Source organism: Hippopotamus amphibius, chromosome 16 (genome assembly GCF_030028045.1).
Source record: "Hippopotamus amphibius kiboko isolate mHipAmp2 chromosome 16, mHipAmp2.hap2, whole genome shotgun sequence".
In the NCBI taxonomy this organism is placed as follows: Eukaryota; Metazoa; Chordata; class Mammalia; order Artiodactyla; family Hippopotamidae; genus Hippopotamus; species Hippopotamus amphibius.
Window position 1 is genome coordinate 19,587,618 of NC_080201.1, and position 11,843 is coordinate 19,599,460.

At 55.6% G+C, this 11,843-nt stretch overlaps 1 protein-coding gene across 1 annotated transcript; it reads right to left on the minus strand.

Annotated features, from left to right (window-relative positions):
• Nucleotides 1-50: 50 nt before the first annotated feature.
• Nucleotides 51-8,413, minus strand: CMTM3 (CKLF like MARVEL transmembrane domain containing 3). The gene is made up of 5 exons (XM_057713216.1): nucleotides 8,090-8,413; nucleotides 4,928-5,083; nucleotides 3,785-3,880; nucleotides 3,269-3,389; nucleotides 51-1,210 (listed from the first exon to the last, which is right to left on the minus strand). The coding sequence occupies exons 1-5, from the start codon at nucleotides 8,357-8,359 to the stop codon at nucleotides 1,182-1,184; spliced, it is 672 nt and encodes a 223-aa protein (XP_057569199.1). The 5' UTR covers nucleotides 8,360-8,413; the 3' UTR covers nucleotides 51-1,181.
• Nucleotides 8,414-11,843: the final 3,430 nt, after the last annotated feature.

An 11,843-nucleotide genomic window follows, 5' to 3' on the forward strand; every position in this document is an offset into this window, starting at 1 on the left:
CAGCGTGGCTCTGGGTGTGTAAGGTTTTTTGCAAACACCACACGCTCCAAGCAGGAAGTCAGTCTGATTTAATCCACCGTGGCTTTTTTTCAGGGTAGGAGATTTACATGCGAGAGAAGAACAAAGATTACAAATGCCCAAAACATGGGTCCAGAACTCTGGCTCATTCACAAGGCCTCTTGGGTCACAGGAAATACCATATGAGAAGCTGCTTTTGTGTTAAAAAAAAAAAAAAAGTTATATATAAAGTTACACAAAATCCCACTGAAGATATATGCACAGCATAAGGTCCTTAGGTGAACACAGAGGGCATGTCTCGACCCTCGTGAGGGTCAGGTGTCCAGAAGCACGTTGTCCTGAGGGCCCGAGAGCCTCTCACCTGCTGGCAGCCCCAGGGAAAGAGAGGGCTTGGCTGGGCCTGCCCAGCTGCCCCAGGCGCTGTCACTGCCACCTCGTGGTTTAGAGCCCCCCATCTTTTGGACCTGGTAAGCTAGTCTACGAGCTTTTCTTTGAAAGTCTTAGACCCAGAATAGGCATATCATCCAAAGAAGACATGGTCTCCAAGGGTGTAAGGTGTCACTGACGGGCACCGGGACCCACTGTCTCCTAGGTCATAGGGCAAAGGCCAGTTTTCTCCCTGTTTCAAGAATGAGAGGGAACTGTCGCTCCTTGAACTAAAGACCCTTGGAAGGATCATTCGCAACAAAGTGCCTGGCATGAGCAGGGGCACCAGATGCAGACAGAAACCACTGGGGCCCAGGGAGTTGGCCCTTTGGACGTTTCTGTCTTATCCCTCCCAACACCCACCGCAGCATGAAGTGCCTCCTGTGATAGGGTAAGAAGGCGCTATCTGCTTTGTCCCTTTGTGCTTATTTTTGGCAGAGGTTAAAGGGCTGAAGGTCTGTGGGACGGAAATGAGAAGTGGCAGAATATTCACAATGCCCTCACGAGCAGAGAGGCTGGACAGTGCTAAGCCAAGGGGTGCCGTCGCGTAGCTGGGCTCAGGAACGTCCCCTTGGGGCTGTGAGGAGGCCCGCTCCGTCAGTAACTCCTGCTGCTGCTCGAGAAGTTACAGCCTCCCTCCCAACACGCACGGTCCCCTGGCCACGCTCCAGCTGGCCTGGTCAGAGGTGCAGGAGCAGAGGTCAGCGTGGCTCAGGCTGCCAGGGCAGGACAGGTCTTCAGTCAGAGTCAGAGTCGGAATTCTCTTCTGAAAGGAAAGCAAAGAGGATGCTTGGCAGGAGTTTCAGGCCCAGCGGTGCCTGGGAGCCGTCTCTGGGGAGGCGCCGTCGGCAGGAGCCCCGGGGCTCAGGCCGCTCCTGCAGCTGACGCTGCTGCTGGTGTCGTGGTGTCTGTTTGGCGTGAGGACCACCAAGTGCCTGGGAGCCTCCAGCGTACGGCCGAATGGAGGTGGGGGGCCCAGATGCCCCTTTCTCTGGGGTTCCAGGCCCTCCCAAGTCTGCCTGGGCCATTCTCACTTGGAGGTGTCAGGGTTGTATATCTGTACCCCCAACCTGCCGTTCAGCAGGCCAAGGTGGGGCTAAGTATTGTCCAATAAACTAAAACATACTGGAAAATCAGGAAGCTTCTTTCTAGCCATTTCACAGTTTCAATCTCCCCTGCCCCAGGAGTTTCAATGTCACCTGCCTGGGGACAGCAGGCACTCAATGGAGAGATGCCAACTCCAAGGCAGGGCCTGCAGGCCCCTTGAAAGCCCCCCCTCCCCTTGTCTTTCTGTCCAGCCACACGTCACTGCCAATACTCACAGGGCACGACCTCCTGTTCCAGAAAAATACCTCGCCTGGACAGGAGCACCTGCCCTTTATGCTCTGTTGTCCTCTCTCCACCTCCCCCATTTCTTCGCCTGCACACTCCTACACATCCATCAAAATCCAGCTCCAGGGTCGCCTCCAGCGCCTCCTAGCTGGCACGCAGGGTGGGCGCTCCCTCAGCTTCCTCATCCCTACCTTTGTGAGCTCTTGTGCTCTTACAGTTGACATCTACTCCGGGCTCCACCTGCCCCCGTTCGTGCCATGTGTGTACATCACCACTCTGTCTCTGGGTCTGATTCCTGTCTGGGCTGACGTCCCCAAGGGCAGGTAGTTGGCCTTGCCCGTCTGCACATCCCTAGGACCCAGCACGTGGCAGCCTGAGTAGGTGTTTGGGGCAACAGATGCTCAAGGAAGGGCTGGGAGGGATCAGGGGACACCAGGCTAGGGGGAGTTTGGTGCTGAGCCAAGCATGCGATTTACTCAACTGCAGGGAGCTGACATCTGCCTCTCCATTTAAAGCCTGCCTAGGGGCGTGGAGAGGGAGGGGCAGATAGAGGCCTGGGCCCTGTGTCCCAGGTCAGCTCCTGGGCTTCCTGGCATTTCTGTGTTGGAGCCTCCACTGCCGCCTCTGCAACTCCTACCCCTCTGGGCAGGGAACTCCACCTCCTCTGGTGGCCTTCCTGGGCAGGAGAGCCCTGGGCTGTGGCTGAGGAAGGCCTGCGGGAGATCACAAGCTCCAAACTAGCTTTGGTCCCTCTGGACGCACCCCAATAGGGCCGCCAGCACAGGCCCTGCCCTGTGCTGGGCACATGTATCCCAAGGATGTGACACATTGATATGGCTGCTGTCACAGATGGGAAAACCAGCCATCCAACTTGCAGGGTTCTTTTGTGTTGTTTTTCTTTTAAATTTTTTAAGTAATGGCACGACAGCCATTCTGAGCTGAAGGATGGCTTTAGGGGCTAGAAAGTCTGTGGCACTTCCCTTGGATATAAAAAGTGAAACAAGCCTGAGCTTGCCCGTGCTTGCCTGGCTACTGCAGATAAGGATGAGAGCTTGGTTCACTGGCCCGTAAGCCAGGGGCAGGCGAGACCTGGGGAGCAGGGGGCACTGCTCTGGAACAGGTGGCCACTCTGCGGCCCAGTGGACGGCGTTCAGGGAGTTGAAGGGAAGTGACTGGCCACCCTGGGGGCTTGTCAGGGAAGGTTTCATGAGGAGGAGGTGATGGGCGTGCCCTCAGCTTGCCCTTCCTGGAAAGGCTGAGGCCCCGGGGAATCCTGTGCTCCCCAGAGGGGACTGGCTTTATGATCAGTGCCGCATGAAGGGATATGAGAACCAGGCTGTGAAAAACACTTCCTGCCTGTGGGGAGGGAGGAAATGCTCTTACTCCAGCCTCAAGCTAACCAAATGTCCCCAAGGGAGAGCAGGGCCCCTGCAGCAACCGTCCCAGGTGATGAGCTGGGTTCCCTGGTGGGACCCACAGGGTGGCCACCCACCTTCTGCTTTGTCAGCTGCGGTCTCATCTGCGGAGTTCCCTTGTTTGAGGAATTTGGCCACATCGTTAAAGATCAGGTAGAAGTCAATTGCAAACACGATGGTGGCAAAGAAGCCAAACACCTGTGGGATACAGGGGACAGGGTGAATGGGACACGTCATCAGGAGCTGGGAGCCTGGGAATGGGAAGGGCCAGCAGGAGCACCTGCCGCCCCACCCTCATAGCTTGTTTTTAATCTACTTGGATAAGCAGCTCGGATTGGTGGGCACAGACCCCTCCCATTGACAGGAAAATGAGATGTTAACCTGGTTTGGCAAACAGCCTTTCTGAACTCTGGGCAGAGTAAATCTCCAGTTAAGAGGACTGTGGAGTCGCTGAGATCCACGTGAAAGTCCACGGTGCCGAAGCAGAGGCAGAATGTGCCCAAGAAGCCAAGGGGGCGCCCGCTTAGGAGTGGGGGGAACCTGAGCAAGGCATCACTGGGCACCCCCCTCCAAGGGGTACGGTGGCTACTCACCCCGGCTGCTTTGGAAGCCCCGTCTGAGTATTTGGCCACAGCTGTGATGGAGATGGCGAAGTAGATGAGGGCCGCTGTGACACAGCGTAGGAAGTCCTGCGGAGAGAGGGGCCTGGTTACACAGCCCTGAGCTCCCTGGAGCAGGGCACAGCGTGGGAAGGGGGCCACTGGGAGCCGAGTCAGGGGAGAGGGGCTCAGAAGGGCACTGTGTGCCAAGAACAGGGCCAGAATCCCACTGTCAGGAGGATGGGCCTGGCAGCCTGGACACACACCGGGCCCCCAGGTCCAGCATCCGTGGCACTCCCCCCCTTCCTGGCCCTGCCTGCACCCCCTGGTCCTCCTCTGACCTCCACCCTGCCCCTGCCCAGGTGCCTCCTGCGGGCTTCTGTCCTCTGCCAGGTGGACAACAGGGCGCGAACCTGGCTGCAGCTAGCCCTGTGGCTTGGCCCGGATGCAGATTTCCCCGTTGGGTGGGGAGGGAGAAGTTGGGAACCTTGTCACTGCTTTCTCTGGCTCTCCCACAGGGAGGTCTGGCCCCGGGCCTTGCTGTGCCACGTACCTGTGGCAGGTCATTTATGTATCATGGTTTCTGCCTACCGGTCCCTAAAGTGGGGACGGGGTGCTGCCCATTCAGGAAGAACGATGGAGATGAAGTCAAGAGACCGGAGTTCAAGTGCAGCCTTTGCTGTCCCTTCTCTCTGACCCACGTCATGCAGTGAAGTCCAGGATGGGGTTCTGGGCCCTCCCAGGTGATAAAATGAGTTGTCAGATGGTTGAGATCTGGGTAAGCCCTGCAAGTCCTCAGTTAACCTGCTCTGCCCCACGTGGAAATGGCTAGAATTCCTGCGGCTGAGAGGCATTCCCACAGGCCCAGTTGGGAGCACCAGTGCCACCTGATGGCGACCGGGGAAGGACCCGTCAGGGGCTCGCAGCCTCCCAGAGGGACACTGGAGGCAGGGCAACCTGCTCTGGGTCATGTGGCTGCTGCGTGGTGGGGCCTGGATCATCCCAGGCCAGGCCTACCCACCAGGCTCCAGCCAACTGCAGATGGCCCCTCCAGCGCACTGAAGAAAGCGTGGGGGCTGAAATGCACGACTCTCTGTGATGGCCAGTCAACCGCTTCCTTCCAGGGCCCGCCCTCACCATCATGGGCCAGCACAAGCCCTGCCACTTGTCATTCAGCTGCATGGCATCAGCAAAGAGGAAGCAGAGGGCCAGCAGGAACTCCAGCAGAGGTGCCGTGAGGAAGGCAGATGCCAGGGACGCCACATAGCAGACGAAGGTGATGAAGGAGAGACCCTGGGAGGTGGGGGAGGGAGAAGTCAGAGCTGGTGCACAGTCTGTCCCTGCAGGCAGGAACAGAGGCGGCTCCAGCAGGTGAAGTGACTTGCCCAGTCCTGCAGCTGCAGGATTAGAACTCCATCAGACCCACACCTGTGCTGCCCCCAGTGCCTCTGGGCATGGCCCTGCATCTTGACCTCAGACCAGCTCCCTGCCAGGACCCAGTCAGGAAGCCCCAGCCTCTCGTGTTTTCAGCCCCCCAGGAAGCTCTTCCTGGGGCTGCCCCACCCCCACTCCAGAGGCTCTGTGGCAGCATCCACCCAACTCAATGCCCAACGGGAAAATCAAACCTAAGCTGTCTCAAAGGCAGTTTCAGAAGATTACACCCAAGATGTGTGCTTGAATGAACAATTTACCTTGAGAAACAGTACACAAATCTGGCATTTTAGTTAATGATACGCATGCTGAAGTATTCAGAGTTGAAATGTACTGATGTCTGCAGTTTACTTTGAATGCATCAAATAATAAAACAGATTGATGGACAGATGTGTGATAAAGGAAACAGCAAATATAGCAATGTGTTAACAATTGTATAATCTAGGTGGTGGGTATATGGGGTTTCTTGGGGTATATCTGCAAATTTTCATAAGGAAAACACACCCAGGAGAGGGAGTGGGGACACTGACACTTCATGTCCGCTGCAGCATTCCTCCAGCCTTCATGAGAGGTGGGGCGAGGTGTAATGAGGAAGTGATTAAGAATAAAACTGTTTTCTGCAGCCCTGTCTACACACTGTGGGTGGCAACTGATGCTGGAGGATGCCGGGGCCCGTGGTTAGTTCTGCAGACCGTGTGCTCTGAAGCACAGACGGGGATGATGGGGCTGTTCACTGGGCCAGTGCCCCCTGAGGCTTGTGGGACCTCCTCAGCTCCTCACCACCCATGCACCAGGTGCCACTCACAGCCCAGTTTGTGGATGAGAAGAGCGAGGTTCGGAGAGATGAGGTGGTTTGCTCAGTGTCACACAGCTAATAAAAGGGCATCAGAATCTGAACTCAGGTCTGGCTGACTCCACATCTGGAGTTCTTAAGCAATCCTGCTGTGTGGTTGCTGGCCTTTATCTGTCCTGGTCTTGGTCACTCTGGCTGGGTGTGAGCATGTCCATGGCTGAGTAGTTCAGAGTGGGGCCAGGAGGCTCCATAGGGATGACACCCAGCTGCCCCACAGGAGGGACTGTGGTGGCTTCAGACAAACGAGCTGCAGAGCACCCACATCTGCCCTGAACATGACAGTGGAGGTCGCTGAGCCCAACTTGAACGGATGAGAAACTAAGGCATAGAGATGGGCTGAGAGGCAGCCGGGGCCTCCCAGGAAGGCAAGGCCATGGGACTCTGGCCCGGCCCTCTCCTCTACTTCCTCTGCCAAAGGCTGTTCTGAGTCCCTCCTTTTACTGTCCTCTAACCCCAAAGCCTGATTCTGGGGATCACCCTCTTGATTCTGTTTCCTCATTCCCTGCTTCCTGGTGGTAACTTCCCCCTGCTTCCTGCTCATGTCAGCCTCCCCACCTGCTTGGGCCCGGGGGCAGCCAGAGGTGAACTGAGGGAGGCAGGAGTGACCTAAAGTGGCTCTCCTGGCATCTTCAGTGCCCACCCCTCATCCGTCTTTCCTCCCTCCTCAGCCTCCTAGACCTAGATCCTTGGTGCCCAGCTTTGCCAAGGGCCTCCTCTATGCTCAGGCCAGCACCCCGGCCACCCATGAGGTGGGCCTGAGTGGAGTGTGGTTGGGGGTCCCCTCAGTGGACGGTGGATTCAAGCTTTCTCTGAAAAAGTGGCTCCCATCAATCTCCAAAGTGGGGCTGCGTGGCCAACCAGGAGCTGACTCCCTGGAGGGTGAGCTGTGTGAGTCCTGGACCAAGATGCCTCATCTGGGAGTCGGGCTGGTGACCTCTAGGCTGACCCCAGAAGCAGAGGAGGTGGTAGGACAGCCTCCTGCCATCTGCCCTGGGTGGTACAAAGGAGAGGCTGGGGCAGAATCCTCCCTCTGATCCCTGCTGTCCCCACCCATGCTGTCACCTGGACCTCACCTGACCCATGTGCAATATACCCTAGACGCTCGGGCCTCAGCTTTCTTGTCTGCAAAGTGGTAATAATGACAGGGATTATCAAATTGCTGGAGATCTAAGTAACAAGTGCTCCACTCTTATCCCGCCTCCTGCCCTCTGCTTGGCCTCTTCCTCCCCTTCCCTCCACGGAGGCCCAGCACCACCCCCCAACCCCACAGGCCGACAGTGCGGGGGAGTTTTCGAAGTGTCCCGAAAACAAAGGCCTGACGGCCCGGGTAGGGGGGTGTGAAAAGGAGGAAGGAGCTCAGCGCGGGCGGGACGGCTGGATCCTAGCGAGGGAGGGGAGAAGGGGGATGAAGTCACCCCGCTGGGCCGCCCCTCTGCCGTCTGGGTGGGGGAAGGCTCCCTGAGTGCCCCCCACCGTGTGGCCCGGGCCTCGCCCAATCCCGGGGGTCCCCCCTCCCAGCTAGCGGGACTCCACTCTGGCTTCCGCTCTGCAGCTCGAGGCCCGACCGGTCCTCCCTGCGCCCAAGAAAGCAGGCCAGGGAACAGACGACCCCCGCCCCCGACCTGGGGGTCGCGAAGGGCTGATTCCTCCCGGGCCTGGCCGGGGCGTGGCGGAAGGCTTTGCGGAACCGGGTGCCCGCGACGGAGGCCAGAAGATGCGGGGACGTAGCCCGTCTCAAGGGGCCCAGGGAGGGCGGAGGCGCCGGAGGTCACACCGCACCGGGCCGAGCCTCCCGGGGGCTTCCCAGCGGCCCCCGCCTCGCCTCCGACGCGCGGCTGCGCTTCAGCGAGCCCGTCCCAATCCGGGGCAGTTTGCACAACTCAGCCCAACTTCGCGGGGCTGCAAGGGGAGCCGGCCGGGCGGGGCGCCGGGGCCCGGGCCTGCAGACGGCGGCGCCCCCAGCCCCACGCCCGAGGGCTGCAGGCGGGAGCGGCGGCCGGCGGCCCCGCACTCACCGTCTCGGCCAGCAGGAGGCGGCCTTTGAGCGAGCAGAGGAAGGCGCGCGCCGGCAGGAGAGCGCGGAGCCCGGGGAGGGCCGCGCCGGGCTGGGAGCGGCCGGCGGGCTGGGGGTCCGCGTCGGGCTCTGGGTCTGGGGGCCACATGGCGGCGGCGGCCGGGGCCAACGCTCGGCCTGGCTGCCTCTCACCCGGCGCTCGCGAGGGAAGCGGAAACCCCGACTGTGCGGAAGGAGGACGCGGCCAGACTCGTCGGGCGCGGGGGCGCATCCCCCCGCCGCCCCGCCCCCGCTCCGCCCCTCCTCCCTTCCTGCCCTCTCCTCCCCTCTTCGCCTCCTTCCCTCCTCCCCTCCTCCTCCCTCTTGCCCCCTCCTCTCCTCTCCGTCTCTTCCGCCCGCCTTCCTCCTCCCCTTTTCTCCTTCTCCCCTTTTCTCCTCCTCCCCTTTTCTCCTCCTCCCCCTCGGACCTCGGCTGCCGGGGCTGCTTAGGCGCGCGCTGGCCCGACGGGCAGCGGTGCTGGCCTGGGGCTGCGTTCCCCTCCTTCTCCCCTCACCCCTGTCCTGGTGGCTGGAGCCCTTCTTATTGCCGCCCCCGAACACCCCCGTCGGAGCTCTCACCCATCTCTCCTTGCCCAGAAAATTGTCTGCATTCGCTGTCTCCCGTCTAGCTTCCTGCCCATGCGCGCGCCGGGCACCCAGGAAACCTAGGCCTTCAAACAGCGAGACCTCTCTCTTGTCTTGCTGCGGCCTTGAACCCACTGTCAGCTCCCTGCCCCACTCCCTCTCTCTTTCTCCCCTGGCCACCCCTCCCATCCTTGGCCAGCTCAGCCTCCTGGACTCGGCACCCATCCCCCACCCCCTTCTTCATCCCGGAGAGGAGGACTCCCAGACATAGACCTCAGAGCCCCAGTCCCTACACAGCACACACATGTCTCCAGGGTGCCTGGAGTTCATTGTGACCAAGACCCAGCCCATGACATTCTCAGTACGGTTAAGCCTCTGCCAAGGGCACTGCCATCTGCCCTTACACCCCCAAGAGCCAGAGACCTGGGGATCGGCCTCTGTCTCCCTCATCCCTCACTAAGGCCTGCACTTCTTCGCCTCCTAAAACTTTCTTGGATCTCTGTCTATGTCTCACCACCACAGCCTCCTTTAGATCTCAGACCACACCTGTCTCCTTCCTGGAGTGCTCTGAAGGTGTCTTTAGGAGGCCTCTCTGCTTCCTCCCTTGGCAGCCAGAGGGATGCTGAAATCATCAATCACAGTCATCTGCATTCTCCTCACCTGCAAAAATCTTAGGAGCTTCGCGTCTTGCTCAGGGTCTTGGTACAGAGAGTAAAAACAGCCCCTTGCTACCCATTCCTCTGTCTCTCCCACCTATAGAGCTTCTTATCTCCTCCATGCGCCCTCCTGCCACAGGGTCTTTGTACATGCTGACCCTTCCACCTTGTTATCTAATTAACTCCTCTTTATACTTCTGTGATCATACTGCATTGTCACTTTCTCAGAGGAGACTTCCCCAACCTTTCCAGCTTGGTAAGAGGCATTCATTCATTCATTTATTTATTCATTCCACAGCAGTGTTAGAAGCCCAAGATTCAGGGAAACCCCAGCTTTGCTCCGGGGGAGGGTGGGTGGATAAACACTAAACGTGTCCAGAAAATCCTGAATAAGATGATTTCTGGTAATAGATGTGTGTCTGGTTCTGAATGCAGCCAGGAAGCCTGTATGGATGAAAGGACTGAGCTAAGGGCTGGGGGAGAAGATGAATCAGGCAAGGGGTAGAGCCAGATTGTGGAGGACCAGGCCCTGGTGTTTGAATTTTACTCCAAATTCCCTGGGAGGAGGCAGGTAAAGATTAGACCAGAGGATGACTTGTTCTCATCTGTGTTAATTAAAACATGGCTCAAAACTGTAACTCAATGATAAGAAAACAAGCCAATTTAAAGAATGAGCCAAAGATTTGAAAAGATAATTCAACAAAGATATATGAATATCCCAGAAGCGTGTGACAAGATGTTCAATATCATTAGACATCTAGGAATGTGAATTAAAGCCACAATGAGATCATATTGTACTATATACCTATCAAAATGGGTTCATAAAAGGGGATGCTGCTGTTTAAGTGCTGGTGAGGATGTGGAGCAACTGGAACTCTCAGATACTACTCATAGGGGTGGAAATTGTGACCACCACTTTGGAAGATAGTTTGGTAGTTTCTGAAAAACTTAAACAGAGACCTACCATATGACCCAGCTATTTTACTCCTAGATATTTACCCAAAAGAAATGAAAGCACATGTCTCTACAAAGGCTCGTAGGTGGATGTTGATAGCAGCCCTATTTTTTTTTTTAAGAATTTTTATTGAGATATAATAGGCATACAATAAACTGCATAGATTTAAAGTGCACAATTTGATTTTTTCTTATTAGTAATGTATATATGGCAATCCCAATCTCCCAATTCATCCCACCCCAACCCCTCCCCTCCTTTCCCTGCTTGGTGTCCATATGTTTGTTCCCTACATCTGTGTCTCTATTTCTGCCTTGCAAACCAGTTGATTTGCACTGTTTCAGGGCTTTTTATTTTATTTATTTATATATTTTTAAATTTTTTAGGTTTTTTTTTTTTTAGAACTTTTATTGAGATACAGTTAACATACAATAAACTGCATATATTTAGTGTGTACTATTTGGTATCCCAGTCTCCCAGTTCATTCCCCCCCAACCCTCCCTGCTCTCCCCACTTGGTGTCCATATGTTTGTTCTTTACAGCTGTGTCTCTATTTCTGCCTTGCAAACCGGTTGATTTGTACCATTTTTCTATAGTCCACATATATGTGTTAATATACGCTATTTGTTTTTCTCTTTCTGACTCACTTCACTCTGTATGACAGTCTCTAGGTCCATCCATGTCTCTACAAATGTCCCAGTTTCATTGCTTTTTACAGCTGAGTAATATTCCATTGTGTATATGTACCACATCTTTTTTATCCATTCATCTGTTGATGGACATTTAGGTATAACAGCCCTATTTTTAATAGCTCCACTGGAAACCACCCATGGTCCATCAACTGGTAAAGGGATAAACTAACTGTGGGACATTTATACAGTGGAGTACTTCTCAGCAATGAAAAGAAGTAAATCATTGACAAACGCAGCAACATGGATGCATTTTGCAAATATAATGTTGAATGAAGAAAGACTCGAAGGGATGATACTGTATGAGTCCATTTTTGTGGAATTCTAGTATAGGTGAAACTAAGCTATGGTGACAGAAGTCAGATCAGTGGTTGTCTGGGGGCAGGAGGAAGCTCTCTGGGGTGCTGGAAATATTCTTTATTTTGACTGGGGTGATGGTTTTAAAGGGACATACATTTGTCAAAACACATTAAACTGTACACTTAAAATGGGTGCATAGTAGTTCATGTAATTTATATCTCTTCTACTGAAAGAGTTCTGAGAAAAAAGAAAATACAGTGATTGACTAGAGTGGCTGAGAGGGCCCAGGAGAGGGCAAGCAGAGATGGGTGGGTACCCTTGCGTGAGGTGACTGGATACCCATGACCACTGTGCCTCCCCCGGCAGGCTCTGAGCTCCCTGGGGGCCTGTTATCATAGCCCGCCCCATCCCAGAACCCATCACACATGATGGCATCAAGAAATGTCTGCTGTGAAATGAAGGGAGGTGGCCCTTTTCCTTTTACATTCTTTGTGTAAGGAATATTTTCTGTTCTCCTCTACTTATTTATCTTAT

What these genes read in the sequence shown, in the direction of transcription:
- CMTM3 (XM_057713216.1), bottom strand. Translation starts at nt 8,359, where the DNA reads ATGCGCCCCCGCGCCCGACGAGTCTGGCCGCGTCCTCCTTCCGCACAG. An exon ending in GCCTCCTGCTGGCCGAGACG is followed by an intron (nt 5,084 to 8,089) that starts GTGAGTGCGGGG and finishes CCCACCTCCCAG; the next exon opens with GGTCTCTCCTTCATCACCTT. An exon ending in GCTTGTGCTGGCCCATGATG is followed by an intron (nt 3,881 to 4,927) that starts GTGAGGGCGGGC and finishes CTCTCTCCGCAG; the next exon opens with GACTTCCTACGCTGTGTCAC.